Genomic DNA, 22,183 nt, shown 5'->3' on the forward strand with positions numbered 1-22,183 from the left:
TGGGACTAAGCAACTGCAATAACTCTAAATGTAACAACTTAGCTGGCAGTTCTAAACAGCCGGTTAAAACACAAATTTGACAATGGAGTGCTTTTGTGAAGCCTGCTGCCATTTGAAGTTTCTATATCATAAGGGTAATGTGGTTTTGAATTTCCGACAGCCAGAAAGCTTCAGCACTAGCCTGCTAAACAATTCAAACAGGAGAGATAGGTCATCAAATTCATGCACAAGGCAGTTCCAAAAGTATTCTATTCCCCAAATCTGAGATTATTAGATTAGTTCTTTATACAGTTTTGTCTGAATGTATGTGTTTCTTTGAGGACAAACAAAGTCGGGCTGCATGGTCCTTGTTCTATGCAAGTAGGATCCCCTGCTGCGTCACCTTCCTTGCTTTGTTCAAGATGGGTGTCACAGTTTCACAAATCCAATTGATACTTTGTATAAACTGTTCACAGTTGCATTGAGCTTGGTGAAGCACTTCCACGTGCACCACCACTAGGCAGTAGACCGGAAAATCACGAAGATCCATTTTTAAAAGTCCATGTAAAACTGTTCATAGTTAAACCTAAAAGATGGCACAGAGTAGAAGTTATTCTTGGAATCAACGTTATGTTGTGGAGGTCTTTAAATTATGATAATGATCGTCTAATGTCAAACTCCAGGCTCTGTATGTGGCATCACCACAAGTAGTGTACATCGAATATAATTGCTGAACAAAGGATTTGGGACTGATGCTCATCAAGAATTTACCCCAAAGAATTCAAGGAATGTTTAGATCGTGGGAGTTAGGGCATCATACAAAAATGACTTTGAAGCAGATGTCCATTCTTTGTGGAGAGATGCACTCCTCTTCTTTCATCTGTTGTATTATACTCTTCAACCCAGCTGCTGGTGCAGGTTGCTTAACACTAGGGCTCTGTGCTCTACATTGATCATAAATATGCTATTATCTTGTACTATAAACAGGCATATTGTCACATTACGTGTGTTACTTTAACAGAGCTACATAGGAACAGAAGTGGAAAGTATGGAGAAGCAAAGGAATTCCTATAATTCAATAACACAAGTTCTCTATGCTCTCAACATATGAATGTTGGTGCAAGCAATAGTGCCTAGGTAACTTGTAATGAGCTTCCATAGCATGAAGTAAAATTGGGATCTAAAATACTGTCATAAATTAAGAATGGAACAAAAACAGGGAATGGTGGCTATGCTGGTACAATGTGTATGTTGCTTCAGTGCACAGAGAGAGAATGGACGCGTAATGAAGGACTTTGGACGAAGGGTGCAGGGCAGAAGGAAAAAGAAAGTGAGGTTATGTCAAATAGCCTTCTTGTATATGGTGGGTGCCACGATAAGTGCTGAGAAGAACCTGCTCCCACATTTGCCAAATACATATTCCATTTGAACCCTATGACGGATTTTAACAACTGTAAAGAATCTTAGGCAGCAGATAAACGGAATGTGGGAAAGTTTAACAGCAACCTAAACATGATGCGAGTATTTTGCTACGGGAGTGTGCAAAAAAGTAGCACCCATAAAACAGAACATGCTTTTACAACCGACAAATGGTAACATTTGTACATTTGGGTACTTTGACAACTTTTAACAGTTATGTGTGTTCAAAGTCGAGTAGAGCTGAAGAGGCAGGCAAATTAGGCTATTTATTGAATCAGACAGGCTGGAAATGGAAAATAAAAATGGTCGGATGCATTGCACCTCAAGACTAAAATAGCGTGGGTACATACTGTCAATACCAAGGCAACATCGTTAAACGCACAGTGGGAGAAGCGGTGCTACAGAACTGCCAGGTGCCGTTTAAATCCACAAATGTGGAAGTAAGGCATACCCCCACCTACAGAACAGTAAACTAGAAACCAACCATTTGCTTTTGTTTTTCTTGAATTCTTCCCCCCTCTAAAATCAGCAAAAAGGGGATACGAGAGTGGGTTAGGAGGAACGTATCGTTTACCTGTCGGTGTAGTTTTGCAGCCAGAAGAATTTCCTGGATTCACTATGCTGTGCATTATTCCGCAGTCTAGTGGTGGAGTCCGGAATTGTAGTATTTCTCTTTTTTTTTTTTCGTGGACTGGTGGGCGTAGACATACCACCATTTGGTGTCCTATGACGTCGACGTGCTTCCTCCGGAAGCTACCACCTTTGGTCGTCATCTTCGGATTATTATTTTTTTATTCCTCCGGTCATCTTTCTGGTGGACGCAAGTAGGTTTGCTAGTGAATCCAGAAAAGTCTTCAAGCTGCAAAACTACACCAACAGGTAAGACACTATACATTTTGCAGTGTGATAATCTTTTCTGGATTCACTATGCTGTGCATAGACTTTGTTGTGGTTTGCTAGTCTTGTGGTGGCTGGGTGGAAGATGAGCGTTGGTTTGTGAATATATGTTTTAAGACTTTTTGTGCTACTTGTGCTTCCTTATTCATCTCCGTATCCACGCAGTAGTGCTTTGTGAACCTGTGCACTGAAGACCATGTTGCTGCTAGGCAAATGTTTTGAATAGGTGCGTTTGCCAGGGAAGCCATTCTTGCTCCAGTCTTCCTTGGCCAGCATGCGGTGCTCCTTGTAAGGTTTGACCTGACTGTTTGTGGCACAACTGTATGGCTCGTGCAATCCATCTTGCAATGGTATTCTTTGTGACTGGTCATCCAAGAAAACTGTTAGCAAATGATACAAAGAACTGTTTTGTCTTCCAGCATTGCTTGGTTCTTTCTATGTAGTACATGACTGCCCTTCTGGCGTCCAGGGTGTGCAATGCTCTTTCTGCTTGTGTATTTGGGTTTTGGAAAAAACTTGGTATTTGTATTGTTTGGTTTACATGGAACTTTGATACCACCTTTGGCATAAAATGTGGATCAGTTCCCAGGACTATTCTGTCATTATGTATCTGGAAGTAGGGCTCTTGTAGTGTTAGAGCCTGTAATGCACTTACTCCATGCGGGTGGTGGCACCCTCTTTGGAGGTGCATTCCTCTTTGCTCCTTCTAGGAATCTTTTGACCACATAGGATGTGAAGAAACTTTGCCGTTTGTCCCCTTGTGTACGCTACGATTGCTGCCAAGTGTACCCTTATAGATGCGTAGCTTAGTTTATTTTGTAGTAAATATGTTAAATATTTCAGTACTGTTGAGTCTCTTGTGATCTTCCTTGGAAGCTTTTTTTGAAGACACCAATGGGTGAATCTTTTCCATTTTGCTGTGTAACACTTGCTTGTTGTAGGTCTTCTAGCCTCTGAGTACTGCCATAGTACTCTGGTAGTTTGAGGTGAGAACATTCTAAGTCCTCAGGAGCCATGCTACCAGGCATAGGCTCTCTGGCTCCGGGTGTAGCACCTTTCCGTTTTGCATTGTTTAGAGGTACTTTCTGTTGGGGAACTTGTGCATCGCCCCTTGTGTCATTTCCATTACATGTGAGAACCAGGTTTGTCTGGCCCATTGTGGTTCTAGGAGGATCAATGTCATGTGGCTGATCTTGCACTTGTTGAGTTCCCTGTGCAGCAGTGCTATCGTGGGAAAAGCGTAAGCAAAAGGTCCCGGACCAGTCGTCTATCCATAGCGCATTCCCTAGGGACTGGGAGCACGGTTGTCTGGATGCGAAGTGTTGGCATTTTGCATTTTGGGGTGTTGCAAATAGGTAGATTTGCAGAGTCCCCCATTTTTTTTAAGATCTTTAAGATTTCTGATTGATTCATCTCCCATTCGTGGGATGCTGATGCTTGTCTGCTCAACCGTTCTGCTTCTACATTGTCCTTACCTGGAAGATGTATTGCTAGTAAGTCGATGTTCCTTGGAATATCCCATCTCCATAGTTCTTGGGCTAGGGTTGATATTGTCAATGATTGTGTTCCTCCTGGTTTGTTGATGTAAAACATTGCAGTTGTATTGTCTGTTTGAATCAACACTCTCTGCCAGTAAAGCTCCTTCTGAAATGCTTTTAAGGCTAGGAACACGGTCTTTAACTCCAGGAAGTTGATGTGTTTTATCGCATCATTTGCGTCCATATTCCCCTTACTTTGTGGTTGTTCATGTGTACTCCCCACTCTAGTTGTGAAGCATTTGTTGTAATGGTCACTGTTGGAGTTGGGGGTGTGAAAAGTCTGCCCTGTGTTATGTTCTTCATGTTCCACCACGCCATCTCTTGATGAACCGTTTGTGTTACAACCACTAGATCCTCCCAACTCCCTGTTGATTGCGACCATTGTTGCCGAATCCATTCCTGGAATGGTCTCATGTGTAGCCGAATGTTTGCTAGGGACGATGGATTCATGCATTCATCTAGTCCCAGTTTGCCCACTGTACTCAATGTCAGAGCTTGCCCCTTGTGGTATAGATGTGTCTCCTTCAGCATTGCTATTGTTCTTTGTGTCTTTGGAAATGCCTTTCCTAGTAGTGTGTTGATCTCTGCCCCTAATAATATCCTTACTTGTTCTGGTTCTATTGATGATTTTTCCCAATGTATTGAGAGATCGAGCTGGTCCAATGTCTCTAGGACTCTCTGCATGTGTTTGCAAAGATTGTATGCGTTTGCTCTAACTAACCAGTCATCTAGGTATGAATAAAACGTGGATCCCCTGCCTTCTTAGGTGGGCCGCTACTGCTGCTAGGCATTTTGTGAAGACTCTTGGTGCGGACTTCAGTCCGAATGCTAGCACCGTGAATTGGTAGTGCATTTTGTTGATCACAAATCTGATGCAGGTCTATTGATCAATGCATTTGAATTTGCTATGCGCCATTGAATTGTGGTGCTTCGTTCCGTCTTTCTTCCAGTGAGATCCATTCTCTTGCTCGCTTTGTCTGGTGGTGGTCCTACGTTAGTGGGTACATTAGCTCTTTTCCTGGCTGTGAAACCTATCAGAGTCTGCAGGCACAGAACCCCTGATGTACATAGGGTCCTTGGAGGAGTGTTTGTATTTCTTCTCACCCCTTGGTGTTACAGCCTTGCATGTAGCAGGTTCTTTAAAAAGCTTCCTTTCCCTGGTCCAGCGCACTTGGTAGAATTGGAAGGAATTGACTTTTTGTGTGTGTGGGCAGCAAGGTCTCTAGGAGAAAACAGGTTTGTAGTTTTTCCTCCTTTGAGTGTCTGCAGCCGACTTTATCACCTGATTGTACATCCCAATGTCACCGGTGGTGAGGGCCTCGAAGGGTACGAGTCTATCCCTTCTTCTGGTGAGTCTGCGTCGAGATCTTGCCACTGCAGGTCTTGTGTCTCCGAGGTCGCCGAACCCATCACCTAGGTTTGGTCCTCTTCTTCTCCCTCGGTCTCGAAGTAGTACTCTTCTTCCTACTCTTCCACAAGCGGTTCTGGTGTTTTTGGGATCTCTAGTTCCGCGACGTATTTTTCTGGTTGTATCAAAGTTTTTGGCGGAATTTTGAATTTCTTCATTGTTTCGTCTAAATCCTTCTTGCGTTGTAAGACACTTGCCATTTCGGCCTCGAGCTTCTTCTTTTTCTTTTCTAGCTCCGACGCCTGTGCTTTGGCGTCGAGATTTGAGCTCGCTCTTGGAGCTTGTCGACATCGAAGCTTGAATCAACCCTTATTTCTTCGTTGTCGAGGAGTCTCTTGTGACTGCTCTTCCACGACTTTGTTTTATCAAGGGTCCTTGTCAAAGGAACTGATGGGCTGTTTGTCCTTGGACGCACTTGTGGTCATCGAATGTTTCGACGCCGAGGCGGTTTTAGGACTTCGAGTCACTCTTTCGTGGGTCGGCCAACTATCTGGGGGAGTGGGGGGGTGGTCGCCGTTTCCCTTACCTCCTTTGGAGTTTTCGTTTCGACGTCGACTTGGACGTGTGCGTCCCCCTCGCCTTTGGGTCCTTCGGCGATGTTGTCCTCTTCCTTGCTGTAGAGGCCCAGGTCTCGAAGCGACGGTGGTGGTCCTTGACCCTGCATGTTATAATACACTCTTTTCTGACTCTCTCGCCTTTAAATTCTTAGTGGTGAACACCGAGCACGCATTGCAAACTCCGCTGGTCGAGCGGCAGGCAAAGGTTACAGACTGGATGCGGATCCTTCTGTGCGTACTTGTGGTGGCAATTTGAACGGTGTCTTGTCCATTATAGCACCCAGGGAGCACCCCCTGTATGTGCATTCTACGGAGGACGTTGAGGTTTCGGTGTTTTTCCTCTTCTCTGCGTCCCACTTCACCGCCTCGAAGGCCGGTGTGTCGATAAAGTTGTTTTCCTGATATTTTTTGTGGATTCTTCTCTCCAAAGTTCTGTACCCAACGGCGGAAAAAGAGACTCTGAAGATGACGACCAAAGGTGGGGGCTTCCGGAGGAAGCACATAGACATCACTGAAGGACACCAAATGATGGTATGCCGATGTCCACCAGGCCACGAAAATAAAAGGAGAAGAAATACTACAATTCTGGACCCAACCACTAGATGGAGGAATATTGGACAGCATGGTGAATCCAGAAAAGATTCACGCTGCAAAACCTTTGGCCCCGTGCCCTCTCATGATGCGATACTTTTGAACTTGCTCTCCCAATGCCAGCTTGTGATCGATGAATGGCTGTTTGAGTCACAAGAGATGGTGTTGAACGAAAGGAAAGTTTTACCTTTATATTCTGATATTTATAATAGATTGGAGTTGCTGCTCCAACCGCCTTCTATCTTTTGCTCAGAAAATTAAAGCATGGTTTGAAGAAGTGACCATTTCATCTCACCCTATAAAGCGGATATTGTTTCTTTAAATGGAAATTTTTAATATAAATGTGAGGAGGGTGTATTGAATTCCATCAATAAATATATTTTTCCACTAAATGTGATATTAAGAATGGATATGCGGTTAGTTTTCTCTTTTCTTCGTAGGGTGTAGTTTAAGATTTCTGTATGTATCCCTCATATAACAAAATATAAGTCCATGATATTGTAATTAATTTTATTTTTCATTTGAGCTTCATGACTATCATAATGCAAGTATGGACTCTGTATAGGTTTACATTCTAATAAAATAAATCTCAATCTTCTTTGAATTATCGTATTAGATCAGAACAGGTGTAATACAAATTAAAAGTAGTCTGTATACAAGCTGGTTCAAGAACTTGTGCAAAGCACAGAGGTGCTGTGGAGGTTTATTTAAGGTGCTGAGAATCTTAAAGAACAAACTTATTTGGCCATAAAAAGAGGCTTTTTATTTATGTACTCATGTTAAACAAACATCTAGACGGTTAGGCTGTCAAATACTTGGTCTCTCCCAAATGGGACTCTAGACAAGAGAATTATTTAAGATGATGATGATCCTATGAATAATTAAAGGGTGTAAAGGGCAGAATGAAGAGAAGGTCAATAACTTTAGCGATAAACTCTGAATTAGAGGGGTGGAGGTGAGAGATTATAATCTAGGTGGCAGATGAATTGCGTTTGTACAGCGCTGGCAACAAAGCATTTCAATATAAAGGAGTCTTGTTGAGGCACTGATGGGTATATATCTTCATATTATAGTAGCAAGGGCATATCCTTGGTTATCAGAAGGTGGTAAACTGTTATAGTCTTTGTTGAAATCCAGAAAACTTAACAAACTTTTGCTTCCACAGCGATCAGGAGAAAACATCCATGTTGGCCAACAGAGGGATACCACCATTCAAATGATGAAACATACCTGTTTTTCGTCACAGATGAAACTAGACTAGCCCCAACCAAAGTAATTTAGAATAATGAACTTTCCAGCACCATCGAGGGCTGGGGGGTCCACCAGCACAGGACAACAGGAGATTTAAAGTTAGACAGCCCAAAAACAATGAACCCTGGGTGTCATAATTAGGCCTTCAGATTCATGTTTAAACTATAACCATTTCGGGCTGTGAGGAGAGACAAAGTTAACCGCAAAAACATGATAGAACTCTGGATACAAAAGTGACTACTACTGGTTTGAACAGGCGGGAAACCACAATCATACCTAATTAAATCTCCAATGCTAATGTTTGGGCTACTGAACAGTAATCTGAACTTTTCCTAGTCCTTCTTCAACACTTCATCTGAACGGAGGATCTGACCCCATCTTCCCAATAAGAACCCTACTTTGAAAGAAAATCCTCTTGAAATGGGACAAGAAAGAAAAACAAAGATTTTCTTTTTCTCCATCACCCAACAAACAGTGCTAAATGGACTCTTCCAACCACAGTCTAACAGGCAGAAATGTCCTTGTTAGATCGGCTTTGAAACCGCCTTGGAAGAATAACTCTTGCAAAATAGTAAAATGCAACTGTGGACCTAAATCTACCTAGATATACCAGATACTCATTGAAAGTCTTCCTCAATCACTGGAAATGCCACAAGCTTCAAACTAATTAACCAACAAGCATGATGTGTGCGTCTTAAAGTAGGTTAGGATTACCTTCCTAGTGTCCAAACAGTGCATCTTCTTCCCTTCCTTGGAAGGAAGTAGGGAATAAAGTGGGCAAAAAGGTTCCTTCACTTCAATGAAACCATGAGATCATTTTGAGCTTGTATAACAAGCTGACTTGAATACTAAACGTTTGGTTCATAATTAATATAAACAAACAAGGGTGCATTTTCTTCACTCGTCTGGCTGAGGTAGTAGCAAGGAATATGTTCCTATAGTTTATACATTTTACATCAGTCTCATTCAATGGCTCAAAAGGATAACCCATCTGTATGTTCAAAGAACCATCACAAGTTATGTACATGGAGACAGGTCACTGTGGGAAAAAAACATTAAGAGGCCAATATCAAAAGCTGCACCATCAGGTACTTCATCTCTCCGGAGTTCCCTGAAACCAGTCCAATGAATATACAGAGTCAAGACATGCAACATTATGTAAAATCATGCAAAAACTGTAGTCTGTCAAGAACTACCAGTGTGCCCCTTGTGTATGATACTATTGCTGCCAAGTGAAGCATAGTGAAAAGTGAGTAGACTTCTCATTTAGCAGGTAATGTATATATCTGTTAACTGTGGCATCCTGCGAGCTACTGGGAGACAGTTCCTCCTTTCTGCACTACAAGACATATCTTTCCCATTTTGCTGCGTGCTTGGTCTTCAAACCTCTTTGATAATGTCCATACATCTTTTTGAGAGCGCTAAATGCCATAACTCAGTTTATTCAGGAACCAGGCTGTAGGACTAAGGTTGGCTGTCTCCGGGTAAATAACCTTCCCTCATGGATGGAGAGAATGTTCTTTGCTGTAGGCAAGTTCATTATTTATCCCTTTACCATCTTCCATGGATATAAAATCTGTGTCTGTCATGTCCACTGAGGAGCTACCGGGATTACAGTCATCAAGTGTTTACACTTGCTTACCACTACTTTATCAGAGGGACTGGAGGAAAAACATAGGCAAATTTCCTTGGCCCATCTATCAACAGAGCATTCCCCAAGGGTCGGTGGTGCAGGTGCCTGGATGTGAAGCTTTGTCATTTCACGTTTTCTGGTGTTGTGGATAGATCTACCTCTGATGTATCCCACTCTTGGATCACTCTTAAAAGCAACTGCAGTTGTAGGTCTGCTTAAACTGCCTGCCTTATTGTTTCTAAGGTGTATTGTTAATAAGGATCTCGGTTCCTATAGGTTTCATCACTAGATAATTTGGGGTAGCTTTGACAGTGCATATGATCTTGTTCCTCCTTGCTGTGGCTGTAAAAAAAAAAAAAACATTGTTGTGTTGTCCGTTTGGATCTATACCTCTTACCTTCACTTGTGTTTGTGATGTCTTCAATGCTAGAAAAACTGCTTTTAGTTCCAATATGTTTATGCACTGGGCTTCTTCCCTTGCTGTCCATAGTCCACCATTATTGAGGTTTCCCATGGGCATCTATGGTACTGTTTACAGCAGGACTTGCTTGCAGGGTGTGACTGCCTACTGCCATGTTGCTAAAGTTTCACCATGCAATGCCGTCCTCTTGTTTCTGCATTACTACCACTAGATCTTCCCAAGTCCCCATTGCACGTGACCATAGATTTTGGAACATTCTTGAATTAGTCTCATTTGTTTCCTGGTATAGGAAATCCGTGGCATTCCAGGTTTTAAAATGTAAAATCGGATTCTCTGGTTTTTAATTAAGCTATGCCTCATCCATTTTTCACCCTTGCCCTTCTTCCAGCCCAGCTCTATCCTGGACACTGCATCTGTATAAACATGAATAAAGAATCTAGATTGGGGCATTGTAGGCTGTGTAACCATGCAGAGTCAGCGCAAAAGAACAGCTGACATCTGCTCGAGGGTTTTCAGACAATGGGAAAGCCTTAAGTAAAGTTAATCTAGATCGCATATCTTGTTGTGCAGCTTCAGGACGAGACAATTGTGCAAGGCACCAAGGCTGTTGATTCTTACCATTACCTCCTTTGTGTGTTTTTCCAAAAGCTCTATTTACCTCTGGGTGTCCCTTGTTTGTGATCTAAGCTATAAAAACCCATGTAACCATCGTTCGTGTGCTTTCTCCATGAATATCTCTATGGTGCTTGTTGGATGAGGCCCCATTCATGAATGCTAAATAAATGACCTATGGTTTGTACGTCGCTCCAGTGTTGATTCCTTCTGACTGGATATGAACTCGTGGACAAAGGTTGACCCTGCACCAGTAGCTTCCACAGATTGGCGCCCGAACGCGGACCTCATCAAGAGCTTAGTCGGACCAAAGGAGGAGATCGTGTCCGTAAAATGAACTTTGATGGGACTTGATCTTTTGAAATATTTCCACGCTACTATACACTGTTCCCCATCTGGAGTATGTGTCCTTTTTGGGAAAAAGACATGGTCTAAACAATATAAATTTTTCTTTATGTTCGGATCTTTATTCTGTTCCTTCATGTGTTTGGGCTACTGATGACACAGATGTGGTTAAAATGGGCATTTCCCCAGTACACATACAGGTTCGGGAGCATGCTTCCTTACCAAGGGTCCCGCAATATAAAATATCAAAAGAAGGTGAGGATGCATTGATATCCATCATTGATGCCATGAGACATACAGGAGTTGTTGAGGAAGTTTCCTCTAATGTATGCAATAGCCCCATTCTCCCCCATCCTAAAGCGGGGCGATCTAACAGGGGACAAGATTTCCCAATTCGTGATTGGTTTAAGAGAAGTAAACATAATATTGATTCCTCAATATCCTGTCGTCTCTAATATTACGACCCTGTTGACATTAATCCCACCTACAGCCACTGTATTTCTGTTACTGACCTCAAAAAGACCTTTTTCTCTATTCCTATACATAGATATCCATTTGGATTTTCATTAAGTGGCCGCTCATTTAGATTTTGTAGGGCTCCACAAGGCTATACAGAAAGTCCCAGCATTTATAGTCAGGCACTTAGACGACAATTGGATGAACAACTTCTGCCATCAGCAGCTACACTTGTGCAATATGTCGATGACATTGTGCTAGCCGCGGACACAGTTGAGCATTGTAAAGAGGCCACTCTCTCCCTATTGCATCATCTTGCTACTAAGGGACATAGTCTAAGAATAAGTTGCAATATTGTCAATCTGAGGTAATTTATTTGGGTCACCTACTGTCTAAGGAAGGCCGCACTGACTAAAAACAGAATTCAAACTATCCTAAAAATTCCCATCCAAAGTACTCAAAAAGAAGTCAGGGCACTTATTGGCATTACTTCCTACTGTAGACAGTGGATCCCCAACTTCTCCCTTATCTAACCTTTTTTGTCCTTTGTTACTAAAGACACTCCCTTCTCCTCAACCATGGACATTTGAATGTCAGGAAGTATAGCAGCAGCTTCGTGCATCCCTTTTTTGTGCTCCAAAGTTAGGCACTCCAAACTATGCTAAGCCTTTTATATTATATGTACATGAGAGAAAAGGATGTGCATTGTCAGGTTTTAAAACAACCATATGGTAGTAAACATTGTCCATGTGCATATTTTTCGGCTGTTTTGGACCCAGTGGCCAGAGGACTTCCAGGCTGTCTTACAGCGTTTGCTGCCACAGCCATTCCTATACGACAATCTGAAGGGATAGTGTTGAGTAGCAAGCTTATGGTACCACATTCCATAGATGCACTCCTTAATCAGACTAAGACACAGCACCTTACTAGTGCTAGACTAACAGGATACGAACGTATAGTCTTGGCACCTCATATCACACTCAAGAAATGTTTGACATTGAACCCAGCTACAGTGTTACCCTTGCCAGCTGAACAAACTCATGATTTGGACGCCTGTATTTTCCTAACAGAAGAACAAACTAAAGGAAGAATAGATCTTAAAGATACACCTTTTTTAGATCCTGAGGGAGAACTATGGGTGGATGGCTCTTGTATAAGACTACCTGATGGCACCACCTCTTCATCCTGTGCCATAACCACATTACAAACTGTGGTAGAAACAGCCCGTATTCCACAAAAATCTGCCCAAGCAGCAGAACTCATTGCGCTTTTGAGGGCTTGCGAACTCAGTCAGTGATTATCAGAGAACATTTATACGGACAGCCAGTATGCATTTGGTGTGGCTCAGCTCAGCCACACCCCCTTCCTCCCCACAGGGGGGATGGCCGAGCAGTTTGTCAGGGCTGGTTTCGGTTCCCAATACGGCCCTGGTAAGCCCCCATCTACACATTCTCAAGTCGTGCATTCGGTCTTTTACATGGTGCACCTACTGCCTCTGTTTTTTTCATGTTTCTTGGTGCCTTTGATAGTTCTACTCTAGAATTACGCTCTTCACTACTTTTTCAGCACTTCTGCTTGACAATGCATCAAAACTTCTTACTCCTTTTTCGAAGATTCAGCTTCCAGGTCCAACAGCAGAAACAGAAAAAAATAATCTGAAGATGGCAACCACATCTGATGTCACAGGGGGATGAACATACCAAATGGCAACAGACTATGCCCACAGAAAGAGTACCAAGAAAAGTATTCAGGACCCAACCACTAGATGGTAGAATAAAGTGCAGCGTGTGAATCCAGACAAAATTTACACTGTAAAGCCTCAATGATAAACTGGCAATGGAGTCCAGCAAAAGGATGATTTTCTAAATGCTTTTCTTCTTTAAATCAATATTTTGATATGCATAGAGCAATAGTTGCATTGGTCACTGTAACATTTTTAACCAGTTGGGTTTAAAGTCATAAAAAGAGACGGGATGTAAGCAGGGTACTAAATAAGACGGATACCATCATCTGTCCTATCAATTCATTTTCTTAAAGGATTTGAAATCGGATGGTTCACATACCATATGGTGACCGATACAACATAACTACTTAACTACTTATACACAACCATTTGAGAATTCACTGTAACTACAGTTAAATGCTTTTAGAAAAGTAACCAGCTAATTTGCCTTAATGAAACATGTGTCAGCAGTATTAAAACGTGCCAGCAAAAAAAAACTATTTCTAAGGTCAAACTGAACCATTACTTTCTATAGGACATACAACTAGTGAAACCATGTTAAGATTTCTAAATCACATCATAGTTATTTGACAATGGTTGCAGGGTTACTCTTGTGGAATACACATACCACACCCTCCGATCAATAAACCTATCATCAGGAGTACTGCCTAAGTCAGCGTTGGGCCCTGCAAAATAGAATTCCTGCTGAAGCTCTGAGAGCATGATGTGCTGATATTGCTGAACATGCAGAGTGAAAGGACCAACCAGCTAAACTAATCCTGCCCTCCTGAAGAGAGCTGCTTTACCCCTTACCACAAGAAAACATTGGGCTGCTGAAGCCTCAAAACAGTTGATGCATCATTCCTCTAGTAACCTGCAACAGAGAAAGGCTGACCAAGAGATTGACTCCTGTAATTAGATTTAAGATGGTGAAGACTTAGCCCGGCAAGCACACACTTCTTTATACCAACTTTATTTTTTCCATTTGGTTTTGTCACCATTAGGCTGCTGCGCACAGGAGTTCAGCATTGAAATAACTGGACAGCTGGTTCCAAAATATTGCCTCTGTTGGGTTCAACAGCAGCTAAAAGACTGGTGTACCTCCACAATGTCATTGTGTGCAATCAAGAGCTTTAAGATGCTGTCCCATAACCCTACAGATACACTCTGCACTGAGAGTCTGAAGATGTAAAGAATATCCAGCTTTGGAAGGAATATGTTGTTAAGCTGTTTATGAATGGCTTATCACCATAACTGTACTGAATTGCACTGATACTTTGTCTTTTACATTTTAGATATACTCCAAACTTCAGGAATACATGCTTCACAAACCGTGTAAAAACTGCATTCCTTTTACATCTCCTCTATGTCCTGCAATTCCACCTAGAATACAGGTATTCCCATAGTAGGATTACTTGCTCATTGTACCATACTGCGACACATTTACTATTGGGTTATATACTTTCCACTGATTTTTCAATCATTACTGCATACTACCAAAAAAGTAACAAGATATTAAGAGTGCTGCGCGCACACAAACTCTTAAGATGGAATATACCTCCATTTTTCAGTAAAATAGCTGGGTTGCATGTAGACTCATCCCACAAAACTCTTCTCGAGTTGCGCCTTACTCTGCTTGCCCAATCAACTCAGTCAAGAATTAAACTTCCTATCGCAGGCCGAGCACCCAGCTCCAGGGCACTTGGCCTTACAGAACCATTCTAAGAGGTCACATTTATGAACTGCTAAAGACTGGCATAAAAGTCTGGAGAAAAAAGTACTAAAATATGTAGAAATGTGTTCAAAGCTAAGGTAAGGTTTAAATCCATATAGTCTGGAATAAATAATAAATAGGTTGTAATACCTCAATAGTGGAAGGACATTTTTCAATCAAGTTGTAGTTTTACAGAGAAGACACCATATGGGTAATTATAAAAGCAAGGCAATACAAAATGCTCCACGGGAAAGTCTCTAAATACAGTGGACTGTTTCCAGCAGGAAGGGTGGGAACAAAACATGGTGAGAACGCAGAGCCAAATAGGGCAGTATGTTAGGCGAGGCAGAAAGCCGGAAGATCAGATATACTTGACACACCCTACCAGTCTACAATATCTATGCATAAAGGTACATATGCAGTGAGAGACCCACTTTTTTGACCGATAGTAATGACAGTGCACATCCAAACCAGATAGCACAAAGCTGTTCTAATTAACCGTAAGACTACAAGTCAGCTTCAATTTCTACAATGTATCATGCTATCGGGCACTTTTATTGTGTGCAATCTACATTACAGGTTTATGAAGAGAGAACAGCACAATAGTGCCTGAAAAGTGTATACGCTGCACAAAGACTTAAGTATTCCTAGATCCAGATATGGCACTGTATTAAAGCAATGTCAGCCAGTCACACACTTACTTGCTAAAAGTAAACAGGAAAGAGCGACCACATGCAGTTGTTGGATTGAAATGTCATATCTGTCCATGAAGAGGTCAAGAAGATAAACAGCAAGATGGCGTGCAGCAGGACATAACTTGAATCGATTGCTCACAATAGCAATCAGATCTGCAAAATAGCGTCTTAAGTTCAACTGTGGCGATTGCCCTTTGTAAGATGGTAGTTTCAGCTCCTATGAAGACAGGGAAAAAAAGCATACCCATTTATGTACACGATGTGTCAAGCATCTTCCAATAGCTTAATAAAAAGTTACAGACTGGGAAAACAATAATACAAACGAAAACAGGATGGCATGCTGCAGTAAAGGCATTTCACAGCAACACATTTTCAATGGTTAATTCTATCTAATGATCACCATAGTATAGGCAACAAAACTTAGTAAGAGCAATCACCCATCATCCCCTTAAGCACTGCATATGCAACAACAGCATAAACCAAATGGTTGGATTAGCCCAAAATATTTTCAGGTCTCATGCGAAAACACACACAAAACAACTGCATTTCAAGTAAAAGTGCACCCCAAGCTACAACCAAAATGCACGAAGATAGCACATCATCTAGAATAATGCCACCACCCAAACAAACATAAGGATAACTTAGACTGTTGTTTTTCAGTGATAACTCCTTCTACGACGTCATGCTTACCACACACATCTTGGTAGTGACTATTCTGCACGTTGGCACACAAAAGAAAATATTTATTCTGTGGTTTAAATAACCTAAAAGATCCTAGTGAGCTTTTGGGATAGAAACTAAACACCTTTCAGCAAAGGGAATGCTGCTAGGACTTTAAATACAAAACAGAAGTGACAAGTTTTTACTATCCGCTGCTTGAATAAGCAATCCTGACAAAGGCACGTAGAACAAGCATTTACAATGCAATGGTCTCGGCATTATTAAAGGTAGAGCTATTGGCATTGCTCATGGCATTTAAAAAAAATGTTTTAATCATAAATAAATGGCATTGACATTTACATTGCTAATAGCTTAATCGTTAAATAAATGGCATTGTCATTTACAATGCCAATAGCTTAATCGCTGGCAAATGCATGATCTATTGCATTTACACCCACACAGAGCCACACACACACACACACACACACACAAGGCCACACACACATACAGAGCCACCCACAAAGAGCCACCCAAACAGTCACCCACACAGTCACCCACACAGAGCCACCCACACATAGAGCCACCTACAAAAAAAGCTATCCACACACAAGAGCCCCACACACAGCGCCCCACACACACACAGCGCCCCCCACACACACAGCGCCCCACACACACACAGCGCCCCACACACACAAACAGAGCTACACACACACAAACAGAGCTACACACACACAAACAGAGCTACACACACACAAACAGAGCTACACACACACACAAACAGAGCCACACACACACAAACAGAGCCACACACACACACAGAGCCTATTGCATTTACACCCACACAGAGCCACCCTCACACAGACAGAGCCACCCACAAAGAGCCACCCACACAGTCATTCACACAGAGCCACCCTCACACAGACAGAGCCACCCACACATAGAGTCACCCACACATAGAGCCACCCACACAGAGCCACCCACACATAGAGCCACCCACACATAGAGCCACCTACAAAAAAAAAGCTATCCACACAGAGCCACACACACACACACAGAGCCACACACACAGAGCCACACACACCACAGAGCCACACACACACACACACACACACACACACAAACACACAAACAGAGCCACACACACACACACACACACAAACAGAGCCACACACACACACACAAACAGAGCCACACACACAGAGCCACATATACACACAGAGCCACATACACACACAGAGCCACACACACACACAGAGCCACACACACACACACAGAGCCACACACACACAGAGCCACACACACACACACACACAGAGAGCCACACACACACACAGAGCCACACACACACAGAGCCACACACACACACACAGAGCCACACACACACAGAGCCACACACACAGAGCCACACACACAGAGCCACACACACACACACAGGAGAGCAAGCACAGCCAGGGGGCAGGAGAGCAAGCACAGCCAGGGGGCAGGAGAGCAAGCACAGCCAGGGGGCAGGAGAGCAAGCACAGCCAGGGGGCAGGAGAGCAAGCACAGCCAGGGGGCAGGAGAGCAAGCACAGCCAGGGGGCAGGCAGGAGAGCAAGCACAACCAGGGGGCAGGAGAGCAAGCACAACCAGGGGGCAGGAGAGCAAGCACAACCAGGGGGCAGGAGAACCAGGGGGCTAATGTTTCTTGTGACATTTAACAGAACGATCTGTTATTTAAGCAGTTGTCCTTTTACTCGGTTTCTGACAACAATTTGGGTGCCTTTGCAGAGGCCAGCTCCCACCTCAGCAAATAACACACCTGCCAAAATTGTAACAGCCGAGGAACATGCATCCAAGTGTCAGCGTGGGGTGTGCGCACAGAGAAGGGCTATGCACTTGTGTTTGTGCCGCGAAGCAGGGGGGAGTGTGTCTGGGTTATCTCAGGGTGAACACAACCAGCAACAAATAGTCCTTTTCGCAAGCAACATAAGCACCAAAACACATCAGTGCAAAGCAGCTCACACGAAGCAAACAGACTTTACACAGTCTTAATTGTGCACAGAATTGGTTTGTCCAATAGGCAAAGACCCCGACGCACGTATTCTGCAAAAGGGCAAGCAAACAGCAGGATTCTACAGCAAAATATAAACAAACACCTTTAGATGAGAAAAAAAACCCTACTGAGCCACTTTTGAAGCGCTTTGAAGCTTGTGAAAGTGAGAGGCTGCCCTGCTTTCGTAACAGCGTCTAAACGTGAAAAGTGCAGGGCAGTGTCTCTATGAAGAACTAACTTCCCGGCCCTATGTTGCTCAGCAGTAGCTTTCCTTGGGGAGCACAGCGCCAAGTTCACCCTTGGCCGGCCAGGGAGACGTCCCTCAGCTTTGTGGAGTGACAAAGAGTGCGGACGAGTACAGGGAGTCCTCTCAAAATTATCAACGCTACCCTATTCTTAATTGGGCCAGGGGGCAGTGCGCGGAGGACAAGTGCGCCCTAAATCCATGCACTCGGCTACAACCTCCCCGACCCCTCCCCCCGGATGCTCGCCAAGCAGGCTTCAAAATACAGTCATCAGGCTTCAGGGTAGGTTTCAGTAAGGTTTTAAAAAATGCCACAGTTCTTATTTGCCAAATTAAGTTTTTTTAGGCAAGTTCAGTGCTTTTGGTAAAGTTCCTGGAAAGTACGGTGCTTAATAGCGCTTTTGTATGCTTTGTACGGCTTTCAGGGAAGAGCCCCACTATACCTCACGCTTCTCGCGTGAGGCGGCGTACTGCGCGATCAATGTAAATGGAAGGTACGAGGCGTACCAGCAGCCGTACTAAAAGCGCACTGCCGCCTCCAAATCGCATTAACTTCCCAAAATTCATTAACTAATTAAGAAATGTGGGGACGCCAGGAGTGGGAGAGTGAATCTGAATATACCAGCCTTTACCCACTGCCCCCCCTCGCGCCCGGGGGTGTTTGCTGTGCGGGGTACAAAGTCCTCGTTGCTCACAGGCGAGTGGGACAGCGCAGAGGGTTGGGTGCCGTTTCCGGGACCCTTGTGCCCTCTGGTTAGACTCCCAGGCAGTGCGCTCGGACTTTGATCCTTCCAAAGTCGATACAATGGGCGCACTTGCTTTATGTCGGCGATATAGTCTGAAGGATGTTACCAGTATGAACCCGGAATTAGTGCTGCTCTGTACAGCACGGCCAGGAGGTGTCCTTTTATCAACATCGGGCTGTTGATAAAAGGAGTACCAGTGACTTTGGGCAGAGATGTATTTTCTAACAGGTGTCCCCCAATTGACAAAATTGGGCAATTATGGACATAGGAGAAATTTAGCATATTACCCTTGATCCGGCCGGGTTAAGGCCGTAGCCCCCTCAAGTTGTTTTAATTCACCGTGTGCCAGAGTTGTTAATATTGTGAGTTTCTAGCGGCAGTATTAATACCAATATCGGACGCTATCTAAATGTAAAACTTGCTTTTTTTATTTAGAGCTCTATAAAGCGCCGCGCTTTAGCATTTGTTGACTTTTGTGCACCTCGGATTTTCATAATCTTTTTTACTACTAGTTCAATGCACACCGCGCAGAAGGAAGTGCAGTTCATAAAGCACGTTCGATACCCATACCAGTCAATGTAATAACTGACTTATTTTAATAATTGGGTCCAACACGCCAACGTACATCAGGCTGATCTGAGCACGTTGTTTCGGCTACTTCCCTTTTGACAAACCTTACAAGACACTGTGATGAATGCGCGCTCTTGCGTCTCTGGCCTCCTCTTAATTTGCCTGTGAAATTAATTGAAATTTAGCATCTGGGGGATTGCGGGCTACCTGTAAATGTGAAACAATGTAATTTAATTTTCTACTTTCACGTTTCTGAATTAAAGAGTGTGTTTTCGTGTATGCGAACAAGACTCTGACGGGCACAGGTGTGACTGTCTCACTGGTGGATACAATCGCGGTTCAAAGTGCATTTCGTAGACAGCACCTGGAGTGAGCGGCTTTGAGGCGCTGGCCGGGCATCAGGGAACGGGAGGATCACTCTGGTGCGTTGATAGATCTATAGGGATCTTTGGGAGACCTATAGGTTAAAGGTTACAATTTGGTGAAATAGATTAGCAGGTTAATGCACACTCTGAAGTTGCAATGTGTGTATACTCTGCATCTGCCAATCAGATGAACATAGCTCAGTGCGACAATACACTTACTGTCGGAGCTGTGCGTCACCTACAGGTTAAAGCCCACACATTCGGCAAGGGAGCCCACGAGGTGGTGCATTAACCAGTCGGGCTGTAAAGAGAACGTGACACCAGGATTTAGCCAGTGCGTGTGTCTAGCCTGCAAGTCCCAGAGGTTCAAAGTCCAAAAAACAGCTCGTGCGCAAACCTGTGTGTGCCCCAAAGTAAAAAAAAAAAAACAAGGCTGCCCCTGTGTGTTGTACACCTCCAATGAGAACTGCATGGGACGGGGAAGAGAGGCAGGATGGGGCGGAAGAGACCAATCGTAGACGGCAGAGGAGAGGAAAGAGAGGGCGAGAAAGATAGACAGAGGAGGAGAGGAAGGAGAGATGGAAACTAATAAAAAGGATGAGTTGTAGAGGACCGGAATAGGATAGGAAGGGAGAAGAAGACAGGAAAGCAATGGCTCACCTTCACCGCGAAAAAAAAAAAAATGGCGGCCGCAAGCTTCTGAACATTTTTGGATTCGGGGGCATGTTTTGGCGTTGAGTGACGGATGACGTCACAGGTGGAGAGAACGCCAAAAACACGCCCCCGAATCCGAAGGAGACGGGGCTTGTTTGGAGTGACCCCACTCTCCTCCAATGGCTGGCCTCCGTTTAGGAAGCCAGCCAATGGAGGAGAGATGGAGGAGTGAGGCTGAAGGACTGGGTTCTTTTGGACCCAGCGGTGCCAGGGCACAACACCTGAAACCTTCGTGGGTAACCTGCTCCGGCGTACAAGTCACAGAGACACGGGACACTTCCTTCGGCGTCAAAGAGTCAAGGTTTATTTACTGCAGGGAACACAGAAGTCACAGGAAGTACATCGAGTGTAGTTCGGGGAGACTGCTTCAAATTGTATTTGTGGATCGCTCCTTTTATACAGTTTTTACCCATAGGATAACATGATACACAATAGTTTACAACCTGGTTCCCACAAGTCGCTCTCAGAGGGGTCGCTTTGGTCACTTTGAAACACACAAGGTCCGGAACATAAGTGCGGAAACATTTGGCGGTTCCCAACTGTAAAAACCCATCTTCCCACCATTAGCAAATTCCAATCAGCAGTAAAGTAGATCGAAATAGGAACGAAGACAGGTGCAGAGGAAGACGGAGACAGTAGGGAGATCGGAAAGGGTGTAAAAAGGGGAGGTATCGAGAAGCACGAGATACAGGCATCAAAGGGACGTGCCTAATGAGATGCACGGCTGAGACAATAAGTCCGTGCGGCAAGATGAGCCTCGAGCGGCGTCATCTGCCTTACAGCAGCAACCCCCTCGTCATAAAGACACTTTCAAAGAACATGTGTCTTCCGCAAATATCTTGGGAGTCCCAGGGTCGCGAAGCGAACAGCGTCCGTTCGCTGGCTACTTGAGGGCAAGAGACAAAATGGATGCCGTATCTAAGATGGAACCCGTGGGTACAGATGAAAAACCCACGTAACAAACGAACGGTTTAAGTTAGCACAGCGAAACTGCGCACACTTACTAAACTCGTCATTTGCGGTTCATAGATACTAGACTCGCCCATATTCGTGCGAGTCGAAAACACCACTTACAATTGTCACGGAACCTCAGACGCTCCTTTTGCCCTCATGTAGGCAAGCACTAGTCGGAATCATATTCGATATTCATCAGACCATCAAGATGTCGTTGTAGCATAGCTCTGTCCAATCGAGTCCCCTTGGTAACAGATGGTTGTCTCATACACGTTGTAGCACAGAGGCCACATAAGGCAGGACCACACTGCACACAAAGGCAACACGTGAACAGGAAAACTACCACAACCCCGATGATCGTCAGAATCTTCCAACCCCAAGCCGACATCAGGCCCCAAAACCAACCAAGTAGCGTCCAATCCCCTACATCCACGTGTATGTTTTCGGAGATCTTATGCAACTTCGAGATGGCTTGATAGACAGTAGGAGCATTATCTGGAATGAAAATGCAACAGCTCGAATGGATCACTTTACACACCCCACCGCGATCTGCTAGGACAACATCTAAAACCATACGGTTTTGTAATGTCATAAGTCTCTCCGCCTGAAGTTCTGTGGTGATATTACCAAGGGCACTGGCAGTAATATTAGCTGTCG

General features: G+C 43.9%; 1 protein-coding gene across 1 annotated transcript in view; it reads right to left on the minus strand.

Annotated features, from left to right (window-relative positions):
• The window catches only part of CCNJ (cyclin J), a 130,753-nt gene that overhangs the window by 69,313 nt on the left and 39,257 nt on the right, over nt 1–22,183 (minus strand). The window contains exon 3 of the mRNA XM_086922508.1: nt 15,246–15,456. Within this exon, the coding sequence (XP_086778634.1) occupies nt 15,246–15,456 (211 nt within the window). The remainder of the gene's footprint in view (nt 1–15,245; nt 15,457–22,183) is intronic.

The sequence above is a fragment of the Lissotriton vulgaris genome, chromosome 5 (assembly GCF_964263255.1).
Source record: "Lissotriton vulgaris chromosome 5, aLisVul1.2, whole genome shotgun sequence".
Lineage (NCBI taxonomy): Eukaryota > Metazoa > Chordata > Amphibia > Caudata > Salamandridae > Lissotriton > Lissotriton vulgaris.